Source organism: Brugia malayi, assembly GCF_000002995.4.
Source record: "Brugia malayi strain FR3 genome assembly, contig: Bm_v4_Chr4_scaffold_001, whole genome shotgun sequence".
Lineage (NCBI taxonomy): Eukaryota > Metazoa > Nematoda > Chromadorea > Rhabditida > Onchocercidae > Brugia > Brugia malayi.
This window is the reverse complement of record NW_025062478.1, coordinates 6,448,960-6,470,298: the sequence shown is the minus strand read 5'-3', so window position 1 is coordinate 6,470,298 and position 21,339 is coordinate 6,448,960. Positions and strand designations below refer to the sequence as shown.

Genomic DNA, 21,339 nt, shown 5'->3' with positions numbered 1-21,339 from the left:
CCTGAAATTAGATACATACCTAACAATATCTCTTAAAGACATCCTAAAAAAGCTAAACATGCTGAAGCAATAACAGAAACAGGAAGGATTTTCTTAAATGTATTTTTAAAGAAAGAATTTTTTAAAGATTATTTTAAAATGTACTATAATGTTAGACTAAACTACTTCTGTTCGTTATTGATTCCCACAATCTTGCACTATTAAAATCTAAAACAAGGGATGCAGAATTAAACGAATGATGGAATCATAGAGAATGGGTAATTGAAATGAATAGTGAATTACGAAATACAAAATTGATAAATCTTATTTTAAACTCGGCTAACTCGTGCTGGACGAATATACATTGATGGAATATCACTGTTACCAGATGACGGAGTCCTCGGAGAAGAGAGAGGACTTGATGATGACGATACAGGAGAACGGTTTGGTAGTTCAGATGCTCGCTGCTTTGATCGGTTTAGCTGTGATTTCTTGGTATGTGATTTTTTTGGCACCTCTAAAATTTACAGGTCTTATTGGCATCTCTCTACGAGCAAAAATGTAACCGATCAAAGAAGTATTTTGAGAGAGTAACTCACCGTAACAGCAATTCGATATGAAAATGCTATTGTCATATCCTTCGTCGCAATCTTAAAAAAAATTTCAGTTAGCCTGTAAGCGATAATCAACCATTCAGTAAAAACAATAATAAGTAATAATATAACAAAGTGAAAAACGACTTGACTTCGTGTAGATGAATTCATATCATTTGTAACACTATTCACTGACCTCGATCGATTACCAGCTTCCAAGTCAGCTAGGTTGGACTGCAGAATGACAGGCTTATAATATAAAACGGTTCATTTAATGCTAGTTAGTTCCAATCAGTCTCAATACTTTTGAGGAACTTCTAACTAAATGCTAATAAAATTCGAAAGATGAAAATTTCTATCTCAGAAATACAAATTTTTCAGTGGAGAATTTGGTTGCTATAGAAATCGGTATAAAGTTATAAATATGAATGAAGCATACAAACGGTCTTGAACGTTCTCTACGAAGCGAACGTAAAATAGATGGACGGCCTTGTTTCTTCGCTGAAGGATTGTCTAAAAAAAAAAAAAAAACTAAAATAATTGCTTATAGGAAAAATAGAAAGTGAAAGACTGAATTGAAAAGCAACAAAAAATTACAAAAAAAAAAAAAAATTACTTCCATTAATTTGTGAGAAAAAGTTTCATTCTCTGCAGAAAAAAGTTGCTGATCCAATATACTCATTAATGTTTCAAATCATTACAAACTGACCGCTTTTATCAAACCTGATACTTCCACTGTGTCCACTTTCTCCACGACTTATGTTAGAATTGAATGAAAACTCGAAATTTGAATCAGTTATCAGAGAAGAACAGTTCGGTGGATATGGAATATCTTCCTACATTAAAATATTTTGCCTATTTACATTTCAAATGTAAATGAGAATTGACTTTTAGAGGAATATGTTTAGGCTCATCACAGCAGTTTGTAAAGCCTTATAATAAAGCGGCAAGTGAGAAATCATGAATGTTGAAAAACCTGATACAATGGACAACCACGCAAAGCCTCGAGTTCTGGCAAAAGATCAGCAAATCGTGGACGTTCTTCTGGATCGTAAACCCATGCACGCTCCACAATAGTGAAACTACAAGAAATTGTTTGTGAACAATAAATAAACATGATAAAACAGTTTAAAAAATGAGCCCACATTTCATCTGGACAGAACTGCGGCTTCTCTGGCCTACCACCGTTCTTTACGAAGGACATCACCTGTAATGGACAATTATATCTGATAAAAATAATTTTCTGAAAAAAAAAAAAGAATCCATTTCCTTTTTTGATTTTTCATACTGATTTCACTGGTTTTCGGGATTTCTGTAACCAAATAGCTGAAAAAAAAAAAAGCTTTAAACTTTTGTCATTTTAGCGAGCAAAATTTCTTCTCTCAGCAACAATTTTTAATCTTTTAATACTCAAAAAAAAAAAAAAAAAACACTTATTTAACAAGTTGATTAATCAAAAAACTTTCATAAAAATAATTGTAGAGATCCATTTCCCTTTCTGACTGGGACCAAATAGCTCATCAGAAATCCTTGCCTGCACGTTATTTTTGCCTGAAAAAGGCTGCTGACCAAGAGTTAAAATTTCCCACAGTAGTATACCGAAAGACCATACATCGCTTTTTGATGTGAAAATACCGTCATTAATTGATTCTGGTGAAAGCCATCGTAATGGAAGGAAATCGTCCCCATGTACACGATAATAATCGTTAGTATAAATATCTCGAGCATGACCAAAATCACCTACAACATGAACTAACATTTGGGAAGAAAACTGATAACTAAAGTTCAGCAATCAGAAAGTATGGCTTTGCTTCCAGTGAAACACCCAATAATTTTACAATATTGGGATGATCGAAATTATTTAGCTCTTGCCTAGAATAAAGTCTAATATTTTTCAGAGCATTTTAAAAAATTTTCCAATATAGGACTTTTTTTATATAAAAAATTTCAAGTAAATATTTCATATTAGAGTAGTCAATTATTACCTATTTTTGTAATTCGTGTATTGGAATTCCTCGAAGAAATAAGGCAATTTCTAGCTGCTAAATCGCGATGTATGCGCTTCTTAACTTCTAGATAAGCAGCACCACGTCCTACATCAACCATCATTCCAATTAGTTCATACAACGAAAGCTGTGACGGGAAACAGTCAGATGGACGGCTAAACGAATCATTAAAGAGTAACAGAGAAATATATTGCAGAAGTAAGATATTCAAATATTCATTTCAAAAATGACTAAAAAGATAGTAAAGAGACTGAGAGAAGACCTGGAACGAAGAAATCCAAGAAGGTCTCCGCCTTCCATCAGTTCAGCAATCAGAAAGTATGGCTCTGTTTCCAGTGAAACACCCAATAATTTTACAATATTGGGATGATCGAAACTGCTTGAAAATAATAAAATTTATGTTAAAATGATAATTGCAATTCTATCTAATTATATTTCAGAAAACAAAAATCTTCAGAATTTACTTCATCAAAACTGCTTCTTGAAGGAACTTTATCCGATCTGATTCGGAAAACCCATTTCTTAGAGTCTGAAACTTTTAATTATTTTTTTTCTAAAATGAAATCACTCGAGTTTTCATATGAGAAGTTAATTATATGATTCAAAATTCAAGACCAACTTTGACAGCAACTCTAATCGTTTTTGTAGGTGACTGAGGTAATCCATTTGCAACTCCTTCATAAACTTCTCCAAAACCTCCTTTCCCAATTATACGTAATAAACTGATGTTGTTTTTCGGTACCCGAGAAATAACTAAAAAATTTATTTAATTAAAAGCGTTTAAAAAATCACTAATATTACTGGTTTAGCATTCAACACTAAAATCATCACATACTTTTCAGATCATTAATAAGTTGTGGAGGAAAAATATTTCTTTTCATTGAATTCGTATAACCGTGCAAGCTTATATCTTGCGATCGAATATTATTATGCCTTCCATCAATTCTTTGATAATATACTTAAAAAAGAAAGAATAGATCATATATCATTGTCCGGTAAAATTTTGGAAAAAAATAGAAACTTTAGAAACTTAATCTTAAATCTAGCTATTAACAACAATAACATTTTAGAAATTTTTTTTTAGAAACACATACTAAATAATACAGCAATGACAGCGGTTAGTAAAAGGATAGCGATGAGAAGTGTGACAATTATAATCCATAACGAATGAGTGTGTGATTCTCCTAAATGATCTGAAAGTTAAGTGCAGGAAATTTTTTAACAATAAGTTGAGGATGATAATGAGAGCTATGAGAATAAGAAAAGTTTACTATAGAGCAAAAATCAGTAAAAAAAATTTCATACTCTTAATAAATCACGAAAAAAGAAGTGAATAAATTTCCAAACAGTACTACCACTATGATGCTTTGAATATGCATATGCACCGAAGCCTTCCGAATTTGCTGCCCGAATTCGAAATTCGGCACATTCAGCTAGAAAATTTATTCTCAACGGTTTCCACCACAAGCAGCCACCTTCTAATCCTCGTTCTGCTATTTCCCACTCAGCATCTTCATTTGGTCTTTAAAAAAAAAAAGAAAAATAAATAAGTAAACTGACGAACACATTTAAAGAACTGATGAGAAATCGTTTGATTTTGATTTGGTTTCTTTCAATAAAACTAATTTTAACCGTATTAGTATGTAAGAATTTCTTGAACCTGAATTCGAGAGCGTATGAAGTGATTGGTGAACCACCATCGCTTAATGGCTTGTCCCAACGTACTACCCATTCATTGTGTTCCTGAACAAGACGTATGCTTGCGGGAGCTGACGGAGTTCCAGCTAAAAAAGCAAGAATTTTGCATGGCTAAAAAGAACTTACTTAAGAAATTTTCATTTAATTATGTCTATTTCTTTCCCAATATTTCTGTTCTTGGGTTAAGTAAGAAAACGTTACGTTTTGTTCGAAACTGCTGTGAGACCTGCAAAAATGTTTCATTGTAGAAATAATCATGATCTGCATAATGATAGCTATCCACGTATTCCGCTGTAAAACGATAGTCGTACGTGGTGGCCGAATGCAGTGCACGTACAACTACAGCCACCGATTTAGCAGAACCTTCGAAGGATGCATTATACGGTGATTTCCAAACAGTATTCGTTCCCACCTTAAACACGGAAGAAATCAATAAAGCAATAAATATCTGAGAAAGATTAGTTTTTTTCACTGATTGTTCTGGTTTTTTTTTTTTTATTGATTTGGATTTTTTCTTGTCAGATGCATCCTTTGAAAATTCGTCAGCATGATAAAAATGCAAAATGTCACATAACGTAGAAATTGTTAATAACATTCTTCACAGCAAAATTCCAGAAGACGAATCAAAATAACCTACAATCCGATACTGGATATATATACGCTTTGGGTAGCATTCAGGGTCGAGCGAATTCCACCGAAGTACAACAGCAGTTCCAGTAATATTGTCAAGACGCAATGTTCCAGCTATATCTTTCGTACGAACTGATGCTTCTACGGAACTTCCTTCTGCATCATCCACAAATTGCATATTTAGATGACTTTCATGGATTGCACGCACCTGAATTCAAAGCCTTGGTCTTCTTTTCCAATTTTGCAGGGTTTAATTCAACAAAAATTAACATTGTTTTTTTTTTTTTTTTTTTTTATTGATGAACAGAAAACATCAGTGAAGCCGTAAGCAATGAAATCAAATAATTGAAAACTAAAGAGTTTATTCCGTTGTTCAATTATTCCACTGCGGATAAACATGAATAGCATTTTGGAAAACTGGAAAACAATCATATATATTTAAATGTTACTTTATACCAGCATTTTTCTTCAATCAAAATTACCCAAAATTTATATTCGGTAGAAGGGCGCAGATTGGAAATTTTTGCAGAACAAGGATTACTCAGACAGGAAACGACATCAGTTGGCATAATAGCGTAATTTGCTCCTTCAAACTGCTGCGCACCGATTGCTGAGGGAGAAATCTGTGTCGCACTAAGCTGACTTATCTGGAACATATTTGACAAATCCATCTCAAGACTGTCTACTTAATTAATGGTCCCTAGGAATCTACTACTAATAATAATAAACTTATATTTAGTCTTCAAAAATGTCAGGAAAAAAGATAGATCAGAAATGTCAAGAAAACATTTCTAAAGACACAATGCAAATATTAGTAAGTGATAAATGGCAGCACAATCATCGCTATCATCCAAGTTTATTAAAGGAGAAAAAAACAGAAGCAAACCATATATTTAATTTCAGGAATTGGTGCATTCGGTCTAGCAGGTAATTTCCAGTAAAGTAATACAATATCTGGAGTCAGAGCAAAAGCTAATGGATCCAGTGGTGATGAAGGGAAACCGTAACCGGTACGAAGCATTTGTGTTGCACTAGCTTCTGATACCGGTGTATATCGATTGAACCATGAAACTGATATATCATAGCTACAATAGTGGAAACAAGAAATAATCGTTCGTCTAAGGCAAAAAGCAAAACATTTCACAAAAGCTATCTATCAGTTTCCAAATTACTTAAAAGAACATAAGTATTTCGTCCAACATAAGCTGAAATACTTCCCCATCCGAATTATCTCGAACATCTAATCAAATATTATTACGAATATCTAATCAAATATCTGATCAAAATTTTTTTTTAACTTTTAGACCTAGCAGAGAAGTGCTTTCCTAACTTTCTTTCGATTTCAAACGCCTTACTCAGCTTCTTTATCCAGAACACCATTTTCGACATGAAGGACATTGCTAATACTGTGAATGCTGCGAATTTTATCAGACCCTCTTCGTTGGAAATGAATTTCGTACTGCGTCAGAGGAAGTGTGATACCCTGTGGTAAATCAACGCAATAAGCCATGGTATTCATAAGAAATAAAATAACTGTTAAGAACTAAACCAAAACATACGGGACAAACATTGGGTAGCTGAGGTTCGTTAACCGAGATTAATGCTCCACTTCGTTCTTCGTTTTGCACAGTGAACTTAATTTCAGATGCTGGGGGCAAGACAAAACACGACCGTTCTGGAATCGATATAGTTTAAATAATTTTTGTTAAAAACGAACAGTCCTTCACGTCATTTAGATTCTTTTGAGAACAACATATATTAAACACCAACCACGTATGCAAATCTTCCCAAAATACAGTTCTTAGTGCATGGTTAGCTCTATGATCATATTATAAATGCAAAAATCGCTTTGATGAGAAACAGATTTAAAATTAAAAATTGAAAACATTTTTGGTTTTCTTCGAATTTTGGAACCTAGCCTAATTGCGTTACCCATTAGATAATTTGAATTCCAAAAATACATACCCGGAAATGGTTGAGTAGATTGTGTAGCAACCAGAATTTGTTTCAGTGGCGAACCATTGACGGCGATTGGTGTTACTGTTGAAGAGCCCAATTCATAAACAACTAGAGCGGAGGAGGTGACAAAAATATACAATTTATCAGCGATTGCAAAGGATAGTATTGATTTGAGTCCTTTTTCTAAAAAGCTTAACTATTTAGTTGTCTTAGTATTTTCACAAAGAATGATAAAAATAACGGAAGACATACCTCCGAATTTTTCCCATGCAAATTTTATTTCTTCGCACTTCGAGGATGTTAAATCAACGCGAACCATACCGTTCCAAGTAAGTACATAAATGACTGGTAATGAAGCAAGATTCCAGGCAAAATCAGCCATCATCCAAGATACAGTTTCTGATTTCAAACATTCTAACCTAATAAGTAATACTTCAAATTCTATTTCTTATACTTAATTAAATAAAAGGAAGAACAATCGTAGCTTACATCTCTATTGAAAAAAAAAAAAAAAAAGTAAACCTAAGGGCCATGTTTTCTTCCACACCCATATTGAGATCCAATGCAAAAAGTGAACCATTTTTCGTAAGCAAAAAAGCGGTACTGAAATTGTTTTAAAAAAAAATTTGCGAGGTTGAGAAATTAGTGAAAAATATTCCAACAAAAAGGAGAAACATCAACAAAAAAATTAGAGGACAAAGTAAACTTGGAGAATGGGTCGAAAAGCAGCTGTTTCGCATCACCAGCACCTGATGAAAGATTCATTATGCGACGTGGTGTAATCATCGAAAGACTCTGAAATTGGATTCCTAATGTATTATGTTCGCACAGTCAAATGACATCATATCTTAACATATTGTGGTAAGAGTGTCACTGAATCGTTGAACAATTCTTCATACAACCATCGATATGAGCAAGTGCAAATTGTAATAAGAGTATAAGTAAATTAAGATACTTGAATGGCATCAAGAGGTAATTGCATGACACGTGCTGTTGAAACGAACAACAAACGATTAGCTACCCAGTCAGATGTCATTGCGTCCACTTTACCAATTTCGCCGCCTATTGAAACCTGAAATTGCTCATAAAATCATCTTCATTTCTCAGTGCATTTTAAACTTACTTTATGTAGAATATTTTCCACATTATTAGGATCAAGACGTAGTAGAGAGGGTTGAGTGGAGCCGAAATCTTTTCTTATCGAATATAAGTCGTTGCCAATATATGCTATTGACTGCTCCATGATCTGAAAACAAATATATTTGGAATCTAAAACTATTTTTCAGTTTTATCTATTGTTCAAAATCTTTACTGCTAGTAGTGATGAGGTCTGTCTTTTGGCACGAGTTGACTGCTGAGACGAAGAGGGCGACCAGTTTGTGATAGCGAATACATTGTTATTAGAATCGATCGCAAATAAACGGACCAATGGTCGTAATTCTAAAAATATATCTGTTAAAGTTAAAGCAAAAGTACTGCGGTAGGTATAGTTAGATAGAGGACACATAAGATGCCATTCATTAAACGAAAGAAATCATGCAAAGCATATAAAGAAGCAAGCAACAATAAATGGAATGAGGTTTTCATTTTTCTTTGTTTTCGCAAACTTCTTTACATCAGAAGGTATACTAACCACTGCTATCAATAGTAACAGTTTCCGAAAATGTTTCAAGTTTTGGTTCATTATGAGCTGCGACAGCACAACTGACACTTCCCGATTTCACACTAAAAGAATAGAAACGTATTGTGGCAGGTACTTCTGCGACCGATTCACTGACACCGTCCACTGTGCAATTGACCAAATAACCCAGTGCTTCCCCATTCCATTCTGTTGGTTCCTCCCAAAACAAGTCCATTAATGCCCGGGCACCATCTACAGTTTTCTGTAACTTATTGACAAATATCACTGAATTTCATTAGCTTGTAGAACTGAAATTTTTTCAAGTTATTAACTTACAAAAAGGATGAAAAGAACTAAATGTCCCGAATAATTAGACAACTAGAAAAAAGTTAATATAGAAAAAATCAAGATGTAAGTGATTCAATTTCATTATATATATAGGACTGAAAACCATGAAATGAATGCAAAATGAATACATTTACAATGAGAAGAAAAAATGACTTGTTGTGTAGCATAGATGGTTAGATTTGTTGGAGGAGATGGTGGTTTGGTTGGTGCAATCAGGCCACTTTGATTTATTGATATCAAATCCCAGGCACTTAGCGCTTCTACTTCAGCATCATACTTCTGTTTCGAAGGCCATTGACAAAGAAGTTTATCACTTATGGTATAACTATGTGACAATGAATAATCCACAAAACGTTCTCGACCCCAGTGTTCTTTGTATATTGTAACCTGAAACATCAAACTTTTACAACAATGAATCGAACAGGATGTAGAAGTTAAATGGAAAAGTTATTTATATCAATCTAGAAATGACCTCTTATTGCATGAACCATCATTGACCTTTTAGATAATATGCATAATTCTCAGGTGTTACCAATCTATTATTTTTGTTATATTTTTTAAAAAATTACTAACATTTTGCTGCAGAATTCCTAGAATTATTATATTTTAGAAGTAAGAAGGAATAAAAAAGGCAGCAAACTTTAAAAATAATCTTTCCAGTTAAGAACATCGGTTCAATATCCCACGTGAGCGTATTTCTAGCAGTATTATCATCCGTCGTTAAGGCTCCTATGAAATTGATTGGTTTTATAGAATCCAAATAAAATATCGGTATAAGCGCCACATTCTTGAGAGCCAAATGAATGTTCAGTGAACCGAGTTTCTTATCACAGACACCTACTTCTCCTGTTTCAGTGATAAATACTAGTTTCTCTTTCACAACAATTAATTGCCGCAATCTGAAACGAGTCCCTATTCATTTTGTTTCATAAATATGATCATAATTTAAAAAATAAAAATTCAATTTCTTCAAATTATCAAAACTACCCGTTATTGCGTTCCTTTCATAGCTGGTAACATTATCCAGATAATGAAATGTACTGCTCATATTTCGCAGGAGTTTTTACAGCCATCGTTTACATTAGCATTGAGAAAAGTATTTCATTTCATGGGTCAAAATTAAATAACAATAACTAACGCAGGAAAATCTTGCGAGGAAGCGATAAAATATGATGTGCGAACATCTTGATTAAGACCATACAAACTTGTTGTCCCGTTTGAAAAACGAATCAGATAGAAGATATCACCCGTTTCATCATCACCAGCTAAACCACCTACCTCACCACATCCGCTAAAAGATCCGCAAGAATAAATCCTGAAAATACTTTCATAAATAAAAAAAAATAAAAAATAAAAACAATCCTATCATTATACAAAAAAAAGCTGTGAATTACATTGTTTTAAGGATAAATAAGTCATTAAATAACGTTTTCTTTTTTTTCTGAAACAGCTATTATAATATAATGCACGTGTTTCTCGACCTCTGTATATCATGAGATCATGAGATCAGCAGATCAGTAAACGTCAGTTTAACATAGGTAATTCATTGCAACTGAAGAGGATTGCTGATATTTCTTGGAATGATTAAAATACTCACTCTTGGTCAAATGTGGATGTTAAACGATATGATACTATTAAATAATCAGATGCAACGACGATCAGTGCATTACGCGACATCACTGTCATGAACTTTACGGTTATTGAATCCATGAAATGTTGTTGGGAACCATCACCGCGTATTCGAGTTATTCTATTCTGTAATTCGCTTTAATCTATCAAACACACTCGAAAATAGCTCAATATCAGTTAGTAGAAAAAATCAAATTAAATCTATAACCTTGCCCGTATTAGCAACATACAATGATTTCACCAAAATATCGTAAGCAAACACTGCTGTTTTATCTACCGGTACCGGACCAGCTGAAATAAAACAATAAGTCTTTACTAAAACTTTATTCTAGTCAATTTCAGATTAGCCGAAGGAGCATTCTGTTCAATAGTACCAACACGTTCACTCATGCATTTACCTTATTTCAACTAATGTGTTTTTTTTATCACTTACTTTATTTGTTGCTGGAAAAGAAACTTACGCAATGTGTAATTTTCGATTGGATCACCGAGAATATCATAATAACTGACATTATTATTGATCGTCCGACGGAATGCGACAAGTAAAGGTTCTGAAAAGTGCAATAAACCAATTTCGCTACAGAAGAAATAAAAACATTGCTATCCTTATGAGGAATAATCAATGAACATCTTCAGAAATTAATCGTCTTTGCTGAGCTCCTTAAAGAATTCTGGATAAAATAGAATATACCAGTGAGTGGGGCAAATGCATAATTGATAGCATTGGCGTAAGCGGAACATATCGTATTGATGCAGGCTCGAACAGATACATGATACTGAAGTCCGGGAGAAACCGGTATTAACAAATTAGTTTCAGAAAGCTGTGTAAATTCTGCCGTTATACTGCCATCCTCTTCGTCACCAATTATGCGACATTCATAAAGCAATTTACGCCACGCACCTTGTGCTAAAATTTGACTTTTGAAAATGATGCATTAATTGAGTATTTCGGTGAAATAAGTTTTCGTTGATACTTCCGAGAATAGATAGACTCATCATTGTAAAAGATGAGTTTTTGAATTCTTTTCATAAAATTTAAAGGATTACTTTGTACTACAAATAATAGATTGCCAAGTTTGAAAAAATTACCTTGAAATGGTAATAATGTTGGAGATTCCCAAATGACTCGTGCAGTACTATCGGCTGTTATAAGGCCTATTTTGCTTGGCGAGGTTATTGTTATTGGCATCGGACTGTCACGAAGGAATATAAAATCAACAACTCGACCGGAGTACAAATAACGATTCAAATGCATTTTCTAAATTTAAAAGATTCGATTTCAGCGAGTAAAAATTTTTTCTTTGAAATAGAAAAATAATGATTTCTGCTTTTGTAACTCAATAGATGTCATAATTAAAAAAATGTTAACCTTTTTTTCGACATCGTATTCTTCGCCGTACAAGCAACTATCCCAGGAATGTGTGTCGCCACAGCTTGTTGATGTCCAAAACAGTCGTTCTCCAAAAAGATGTGCTTTTTTGATGTTGTTGTACATATCGCTCACTTCAATATTCAGCCGAAGATCAGTAACTGATTGATTTACGATATTTATTGCCAGAATGGAACCAGTTTGTGTGAGAGAAATTAGCCTTGAATTTTCTGGCTCTGCTTCAATAGCAAATGCAATAGTGGGCATTTTTTCTGTTGCAGAAAATGGGAGAATATGCGGGGCATCCAGTGGAAATAGTGGTATCGAGAACACTTCGCCACCATTTAGTATACAATATATATGCCTGTGATGATAGTTTTTCTTTGATCCTTTTAAGTAAAATAATTTTAATTATTGCAATCGTGCCTGTCCAATTAGATAACTTATAATACATTTTCATTATTTAGTAAAAAAAGCTCACCCATTCCATGAATCAATCGAGATATATTCGATATAATTAATTGTGTTCGTTGTTAAAATTGTCGAGTTTAGGCAGTCTATTAAGCCACATCTGATTATGACAAATGTTAAATTCAAGAATTTTAAACATCCTTCCTAACTCAATTTTGAGATTTCAAAACTTGTTTGCGAATATTGGTGATAAACTTTTAGAATATTTTTGTCAAATAAAAGTCATCAGATCGAAGTTTCATTTTTCCATTATTTATATCTGGATTAGCTTTAGTATAGTTTTACTCTAAAACAGATGATTAAAGGACAAATTACCTGAGTATTCCTTTTTTAAAAAGAACGGCATATACAGCATCTTGCATGTGATCAACATCCATATGAACAATTGCTGTGCCGTCCGGTGACCGCAATATTCCGCTTAATACCTCATCACCGATAGTTAACCAGTAGATACTACCGTCATCTAATGCAATTAATAATCGTTCAGCTGATACGGTGCACAGTGCTATAAAAACATGCACTGTAAATTCATTTCTTAAAGTACATATACTTTCTCCTCGATTTTATTCTTCATCGAACTGCTGCAAAGCTGAAGAGTTGCAAAAAAGTTCAGTGCAGTATTTTACGACATCAGATTCGAGTGGTCAAATCTTATCACTGAGATAATCTTTGTAATAATATTCAAATCAAGCATTGTGTACAGCTCTTTTTCATCTGCAAGAGAATGACTACATCTGCATTGCAAGTGAAAGTTATTTAGCATTACCCTTCAACATAATTTATGATGTGAACTTATAAATCAGTTACCAGTAATTGATCTGCCGGGCTTTAACTCGAATGGAATTAATTTTGGGTCGCTAAGGACAGCGTAATCATCAATATCGTAGAGTTTCATCACTGATGTACCATTCGTAAAAATTAATTGCGCTGTCGATTCTGGCTTTCTTTCTATAATAGTTTGTCATAAATTAATTATAATTAATTTCCATTAATTTTGCTAATTTTCGGTGTTAATTTCAATGCTAATTTGCTGTTAATTTCAATCAGTTCTTGCGTGACTCTTAAATTCAATTCTAATAGTTCTTTTGGTTACCAATATTGATAAGATCAATTCGTAAGGATATAGAAGCAGTATCATTATTTGCATAACCAATTTCAACACGACAACAATTATCAGTGGGTACTCCCTGGAACAAATAGCAAGTATTTTCCACCAGCGTTGTTGAGATTTCCTTTTCATCAAGTGAGTACAATGAGATCTGTAAGACAAAGTATCCAATATTATATCAAAAAGTCTTAGTATGTCAAATGCATTTTTAGATAAAAAAAAAGCATACTTTGTACAAACGCTTCAACGCGCTTTTCCAACAAACTACAAAACTGTTTGCTGACGTCTGTAAGTGAGAAATAATCGTTGGAGGCAACAACTTAGCATTATCAGTGTCATTGATCTGAAGACGATGTGTAGGAGAGACGATAATATAGTTCCGCCAAGATATGCACAATCGAAGCTGCAGAGTAATTCATTAAACAAATGAACAGTATGCCTAATTATAATAACGGTTAAGTAGAGATAACAAAAAGCAATTAACTGTAATTGATAATTAGTGATATTGACAAATAATGACCTCTATTTGTTCAGCAAAAACCGAAGGTATAGTTATACTTGCTTCCAAGGTTTCCATTTTAAATGCCTGAAGGAAAATATTTTCGAAATTTAAAGATACAGAAATAGAAATAAGATAAAATTTAATTCCGATAACCAGTATGTAGATACGTTTAATCATATGAAGTGTACATTATGTACTAGTGTTTCTTCAGTTTTCCTGAATTTGGTATGAAAAAGGTGGTGAACTATACCCTATGAGAAAGCGCATATTGTTTATTAAATTTAATACCTTTTCAAAAGTGGTAGTATCCCATGAGACGGAAGCACTAGCCGGACGACTCTGAACACCCCATTTTACATCATCCACCAATATGTCACTGATGACTGAACCATAATCACTATCCAAACTCCAAATTGTATTTACACCAACTGGTGAATCTTCGATTTCAACTTGCACATGACCCAGTAAGTCTTCAATTAATAATATTCTTCGCATTTATAATTTTAGGGGTGTTATGTTTTTGTAACTAACCTCAATTAACCCCGATGAACTTGAAATATGGTTATCAAGCGAAAACTGACCTCACTGACCTTGCAAATGATAAAGGAAAATATCGGTAACAGCACGGCAGCCCTGCATGCAACTATCTGTTGGCATTAATTTATCACAGCGCTCTAAGCAAGTCGAATTTGTTGATTCCAGATCTTGACAACCATTGTGGCACTATAACAATTCAATTCACATATGTTATCTGTTGTTAATATCTGTAATTTTACCTGGAGTTCATTTTTCCTGCAAAATTTTGTTTCATTCAACTAAGAAAAGAAGTCAACAAAATATGAGTTTAATTCATTTAAACTGAATAGAATGGAATTGAATAATACTTCACATAACAACAGATAAACAATGTTAAGTCTCATAATATGCACGTAAGATTCTTGTGATACGTTTTTCTTGTTATAACTTATGATCTTCCAAGACATAATACTCGTGATACGACGGAATATTATTAATTAACTGTCTTATAACCATTGAAACAGATCTTACTGCATTAATTCGTTGAGTTAGACTAATTTCAAGTAGCGAAGTATCCCAATCAATTGCTCCACGAGCGAGCGCAACTACCTGTAAATTGTACAATGCTCATAACACGTACGTCAGATTTGAGACAAGTTTTTCCCGTTATTATGATGTCCTATGAGAAGAAAATGTAAGATCCTAACCAAATTTCGATCAATACACTGAGTTTGACATAGATCCAGTGAATCAGAGAATATTGTTGCATACGTGACGCTGATTAGCGTTAAGTAAAAGAAATCAATCAAGAGCAGATAAAACGTGAAGCACCAATGGTAATGAGGAGACATAAATGACGTGAGAAGCACTTTTTGCAGGTATCATTGATTATGTTAACGACAAGAGCTGTACTTTTTACTTATACTCTCAATGCCATATAGAAGGTATTGCCAGTTGCAAATTGCAAACAGCGCATACTGTTCAAGAAAACATTTTGAAATAATCCTGGAATAAGCTATCACATCCACTTTTATTTCTCTGAAATGAAATCAATTTAATGAGAGCAAATTCTTTCCCTTTTATTTTGAAAAAGCTTTTAAATTTAACTAACCAATTCGGTTGCAGCGACTATCACATTAATCTTTTATATCTTCCATACTTTTAAACTTCTATACAAATAAAACGATATTGACAAGAGCACCCCTCATTTCACTTTTAGATATTAATCTAAAAAATAATTAACTCCAACACTAATGGAGGTTACATGAACTGATTATTAGATATCATCGGATAATTTAGAACTCTCAATGCTTGTACTCCTCAAGTGATAAGAAAGGTCAAAAGGAGAAAGGGTCGTATGCATAATATAGATCGGTGCAATCTGCGAAGACTTCATGAATTTCATTGCAGGTAATCATAAGAATTATCAGTTTTACAGTGTCTACTAATAATTGTTATTGTTATGTGAGTTACTGTTGTGATACCCAATCAGAAGTCAAAAATGATGTAGGTCCAACTAATAATAACATAAATAATATCAATCAATATGAGTCATTATCAAGGTATATGTGTATGACACCTTTTTTAATCAGATAAAATCGGTGACATAATTCCCATATCACTTTTTCTTCAGTTGCCACAACATGCTAGTACGAATCATTGAAGCAAACTGAGTTAAACCAAATTTTGAGTGAATGAGGAAAATTTTTATTTCTAATTGCTGGGCTGTGATAAGAATGCTGCACTAATCATTAGTGGTGAAATTTAGAAAATTCAGAGTTTCAATTTTATGTTATATGAGGAAAGGTGAAACAAATCTGAGCGAAACAGATGTGAAGTAGATGTTGTTAACACGTCTAGAGAAGATCAGGAATGTGATGCAACTGTACATTGGAGTGGAATGAAATTTCATCGTTGTTAACAGGTTTCCATCATCGCTGTCATTTTTGAATCACAGTGGCAAATACCGTGCCCCTCAGTGAACATTCCATCACCAATGACATTATCATTGCCATATCGCTGCTGTCACCCCCCAGTCAAACTATTCTGTTTCTGCGTAAAGCTTAAACTGATGAAAAAATTTCTCCCAAAACTTGCCTTTGCGACTGATAAAAGTTGCACCACAACACTTCAAAAGTATCGATGAAACGATTACTCATTTGATTGAGAAAATCACCTAGCATCTATTAATTTCAACCTCTTCAATTTCTTCTTTTACAGCCCCAGTTAGGATATTAAATGTAAAATAGTTTGTGTTAAAAGCGAAACTGAATTAATTTCTAGACTGAACTCTGTAAGATGCTAGGGATTTCAGACGCAGTAACCCTGCCATTTTCAATTCTCAAAACATTGAGATGAGTGAAATATGTAATTTAATGTCGATCTTTATAATATTCGTAATATGAAGATGCACAATTAATGTTTCTACATTCAGAATTAACATTTAGCAATTTGCTTAAGCTATACAAATGAACAATGACATCAGAAAACCATACCAAAAGAAGCGAAGAGATCGCATAAAAGACTTTAACAATCACTTAAATATGAAAGAAATGTTTCATAAACAAAAATGTCACGGGAAAAAGAGTGACGAGTGGTGCAGCTTTCAGATTTCATAGCAACTCTTTTTTTTATGCGCTTTTATAATTAATCCAGACTTACATTCAAACTCACAAAAGTATGCAAGCGGAAAATACAACACATATATATATATATATATATACAAATATTTCATAGTTTTCAAAATTTAAAAAAAAAAGTTATTAAAAAAAGATATATAGTACGTTTGTAATTGTTACTTTTATACATCTAATCTAGAACAAGTGCTATTTTTATATAAATGTTCTTCAAGAGGAAGTAACCATCGTGTATATCATGGCATACAAATAATAAAAAAAAGATATCAGATAGAATCCAAGCTTTATCCAGCCTTCTTTTAGTGCTTTTTGAAGTTCATTTTTGTTTAGAATCGTGGTCGGGTCATATATTCCTGGTCCAGTCATCACAGGACGCTGAATATATCTGGAAAAATACAACAAAAGGATTACTATTCTTTTGCCTTCTTAATAATCTATAAATACAAGTGAAAACAATAAATAAATAATCAACAGTATAATAATAAAAATTATGTACCTATGAATATGATATGCAATAAGTGGTATATTCCAGCAAAGTCCTCCAAGTTGAAACGACAAGACGAAAAGAAAAGTAAGGATGATATGAAGTAAATATTCTGGTAAAACCAACTAAAAAAATCAGAAATTGCAGTACGTGCACTTCAGAAAAACAAAAATAAAATAATGCTCTGCATGAAAACTATAGGTAGCATAAAAATTTTTTAAAGTCGACCTAACAATTTGAATGATAACTTTTAACAAATTTACCTGTAAAGATTGCAAGAACTCATCAAGAATACTAGTTGAACTTAATTCAGTTTCCCAATTAGTACTAGGAATAGCTCTTTAATTATTAGAAAAAACAAAGCAGACCTGGTTCAAACTATTGCACTGTTCTATTGGATTTTTATACTCTGTCTTTAGTTCATCGATGCAAATAACCTGAAATAAGAATAAAATGCAATGTCTGCAATGAAAAAACATTCCTACTATTGTTTGTAGTGTTGTGTCCATCTTGATACCATGGTAGTGTATGTTTCTAGACAGTCATAAATAACATGAGATGCGAGTTGTATATTTTTTCTTTTCAAATTAAGGAGAAAAAAGTTAAAAAAAGAATATACGTAATCAAAATTTAAGTTCTTTACAAGCCTGCGTTAAAAAATTTTGCAGAGCTAAAAAACAATCTTGATGTCAAAATAACAGTTATATATTTGAAAGATTACGTACATTGTCTTTATTTATGGCTGTCTAAAAATACGTAGTCTCTACAAAAATTATACATTTGAAAGATTATTCCTAAATAATTCAAAAAGAGAGGAAAAACAGGCGAAGTATTCATATACGCAATTTTTGCGTCCTTCATATGAAATGAATTCTACTATTCCCGAAACCAAAATGGTTGAACTTACTGTGAATATGGCGAAGAAAATGCAAAATGCTACGGCAAACAGAGCAAAAAGATAACAAAATGCAGCAAATGTGAAAGCCATAATCAGCAACTCCGCAGTCTTAAGAATTCGTAGCACTTCTGAAAAACAGTAAAATGAAGGAATATTAAACATGGCAAACAATTTTATCTTAATGATTGCGACACTGGCTTTCCATATTAAAATCATGAGCTACGTCTATTCATTTATTAGAGAAATTAAAATACAGTAACAATGGCACAATGAATATCAGATTCGCAAATATGTATAAAAAAAACATTCAACAATGTATAAAAAACATTTAAATTGAAGTCAGCTAGATCAGTGCCTTATTCAGTATCTTTTGACATGCGGGATATAATAAGACCGCTAATAAATTATATATCTTGAAATAGTGAGTCAAACCAGCACTGTACAGTATGTATCATCCAGCAAAACCACCAACCAAACTAACTTTTTCGCAAAATTCATAAGAATAAAAAGCAGAAGAATTGACAAAAATTTTCAAAAGAAGCAACATATGACATCAGTGAGGGTATTCGTAACAATTTACGCTACCATGACAGTAGAGGAGTAGCCAGTAATTATTATTATATATATTCAGAGTTTCAATTTTGGTTATATGAGGAAAGGTCAGTTTGAGGAAATTATGAGATAGAAGACTACGTTTCAAAACTATGTTATAAAACTAAGTCTGCATTTCATAATTTAAAGTTCTTTCTGAAAGATTGATTCAATCTCGTGGCTATTCTAAAAAGGAAGAGAAATAAAACAGCTTGAAATTTAGAAATATCTTATACGAAAATCAGTTCTTCATGACATTATTAATATCAGAGATGAATTGCTTCTTTCACTGGGAAAACATGAAGGAACTAGAAAAAGGTATGCAAAAACTCTACGGAAAATCAAAATCAAACAACTGGCGAATCTTTGTTTCTTTTTTTCTTCTTTTTTTTCGTGTAGAAGTGCATTCGATCATCTCTTTTCTACTGAACATAACCTTAAATCCACAGTTTCTTTTCAAAAATATAAGTCGAAAGAGATGAAAAAAATGCAATTTGCAGAATCTAAATTCTAAGAGTTTAGATTTTGCAGCCTTTAGCGTTCGTATAAATTTACGCACCAAAAAGAAGATAACTAACCTCACCACAGAAGGCAGAATGTCTACCCACGAACTTAACCATTTTCCGCAGCTCACTGCATGCAGAAATCATCAGTCACGGACGACTCCATCACAATACCATCATAATGAGGAAACAGTGGATAACAGAATAGTGCGTCACAGTTTGTAACAGTGCCGTAAAGAAAAAAATAGAGAAGATATATATGAATGTATTAACAGGCTTTTGAGAGAACAACGCTTAGTGCTGCTTGTCAAGTTGTGAAATCTTTTGAGAAGTCAGTAAAGCCATAATAGGCATAGTATGGAACTGCCTAAACAACAAAAGATGCTTAGTACTAACGACAGTACAATTTTGATCCTCTTTAGTGAAAATGAGGTATAGACAAAAGTAATAATAAAACTCGGAACGAAAAACTAAAGTGATAAGTCTGTAATAAACTATCATTTTGAAAGATATTCAAGCTCAAACCTCCCTTTCCCTAAAATATTAACTTCAGAAATGGGAACAGACCTCTTCTAGAATGTGAAAATTTTCAACCTTGCATGATCCCCAACAAACAACGTTGAGCAAGTCATTACATGGCATGAATAATCCTAAAAAAGAGTTCACCATTGAGAAAGATCCTATACGGTATGAATAACAGATCTAAGAAGCAAGTTAGCTTGTCATATGATTGTTCATAAAACTTCCTTCATATGTACATCAAATTTACAGAACTTGTTTCAGACATACATCAAACATATCAAGGTTCAAAGAATACTCCAGAACTAATGGTATTTTCTGAAGCAGCACCTGCACAAATAAAAATTTTGAGTGACTATCAGTTTTTTTTTTTTTTTTTTTTGAGTGATAATACCATTTGATAAATATGCAAATATTTACCAAAGGCTGCATAAGTTGGAAAGTTGGAATTACCCTGATTTAAAAGGTTTTTGCTTTTTGCTTTGCAATTCTGAAATTTTAATGATATATCTGAACTAATGCATACAACTCAGATAAATATTATTGGATTGGAAAGGTGTATTTCCAAGACACAACTGTAATGAAATTTTGAATCTAATAATACAATGACACAATACATAGGCTCACAGTACTTTCGACAATATTCTTTGTAGAGGCTCTCAATTTCTGAAATACTATTGCAAACGCACTTCACGCAGTTAAATCCGAAATTCTCTAATTTAACATTCCAAATCCACTTTCATGAACTTCATATTAATTTCAAGAGCAGTAGGTCATCCCTCCACTAATACACTATGCCTCTTGTGATAGTGCAGTAAGTATAAGACACAGTGAATCAAAAGTAACCTCAGAAAGGGGCTTATCATAAAATCTGTGGATTCTAAGAGAAACCTAGTAGTATTCAACAGCGTCGTCACCTTTTTGATGTATCAGTCAGTACACCACCCAACAAATTCTAGAAAGAATTGGAGTACCCATGCAATACACTTCACACTGTCTCGACCTGCTCAGTGGCTTGCCTGAGTGTCCAACGGGCAAACTGCTCTCACACATACCCGTCCTTCGATGCCAGCTAAATCCCAAAGGCTGCAATAATTTAAAATCATTCTGCCACGATTGTAGATTGTGCAACTTCAAGGCTCATCGATTGGTATGCAGTGAAAATGATTGATCGCAAGGAAACGATCTGGGTCAGGTGGTGACTCTCGAGATGTAGACTATGGAGTAATGTTTGTCCTTCTGCGCTTTAGCAGGAGTCCCAGATTTTTTTCACTCAAGA

General features: G+C 33.1%; 3 protein-coding genes across 10 annotated transcripts; all 3 read right to left on the bottom strand.

The window, feature by feature from the left end:
- Nucleotides 1-308: 308 nt before the first annotated feature.
- On the bottom strand, nt 309-15,280 carry Bma-rol-3 (Uncharacterized protein; the record flags this gene model as incomplete). Of its 8 annotated transcripts, XM_043081871.1 has the most annotated exons (49): nt 309-496; nt 579-629; nt 725-806; nt 1,012-1,085; nt 1,282-1,408; nt 1,549-1,654; nt 1,718-1,779; nt 2,107-2,312; nt 2,558-2,733; nt 2,841-2,957; nt 3,043-3,107; nt 3,198-3,331; nt 3,414-3,536; nt 3,674-3,763; nt 3,934-4,100; nt 4,239-4,362; nt 4,478-4,688; nt 4,914-5,114; nt 5,389-5,553; nt 5,793-5,991; nt 6,262-6,389; nt 6,466-6,581; nt 6,872-7,048; nt 7,118-7,284; nt 7,388-7,468; nt 7,572-7,660; nt 7,821-7,937; nt 7,989-8,111; nt 8,178-8,305; nt 8,499-8,748; nt 8,988-9,221; nt 9,475-9,733; nt 9,973-10,149; nt 10,432-10,589; nt 10,672-10,754; nt 10,925-11,014; nt 11,155-11,370; nt 11,553-11,721; nt 11,833-12,196; nt 12,314-12,403; nt 12,619-12,808; nt 13,111-13,251; nt 13,397-13,562; nt 13,641-13,814; nt 13,932-13,997; nt 14,202-14,383; nt 14,504-14,636; nt 14,961-15,038; nt 15,137-15,280. In XM_043081871.1, the coding sequence occupies 49 exons, from the start codon at nt 15,278-15,280 to the stop codon at nt 309-311; spliced, it is 7,158 nt and encodes a 2,385-aa protein (XP_042937805.1). The 8 variants fall into 8 exon arrangements, with proteins under 8 accessions (XP_042937805.1, XP_042937804.1, XP_042937811.1 ...); XM_043081870.1 differs by having other exon boundaries at nt 1,549-1,779; XM_043081872.1 differs by lacking the exon at nt 725-806 and having other exon boundaries at nt 458-496.
- A 1,995-nt stretch (nt 15,281-17,275) lies between these two features.
- Nucleotides 17,276-19,688, bottom strand: Bma-cni-1 (Uncharacterized protein; the record flags this gene model as incomplete). The annotated part of the gene is made up of 5 exons (XM_043081869.1): nt 17,276-17,450; nt 17,562-17,674; nt 17,918-17,986; nt 18,457-18,575; nt 19,598-19,688. The coding sequence occupies 5 exons, from the start codon at nt 19,686-19,688 to the stop codon at nt 17,276-17,278; spliced, it is 567 nt and encodes a 188-aa protein (XP_042937803.1).
- A 160-nt stretch (nt 19,689-19,848) lies between these two features.
- On the bottom strand, nt 19,849-20,183 carry Bm14209 (Uncharacterized protein; the record flags this gene model as incomplete). The annotated part of the gene is made up of 2 exons (XM_043081868.1): nt 19,849-19,908; nt 20,109-20,183. 2 exons carry the CDS (start codon nt 20,181-20,183, stop codon nt 19,849-19,851), a joined length of 135 nt encoding a protein of 44 aa, XP_042937802.1.
- Between the last annotated feature and the right edge of the window lie 1,156 nt (nt 20,184-21,339).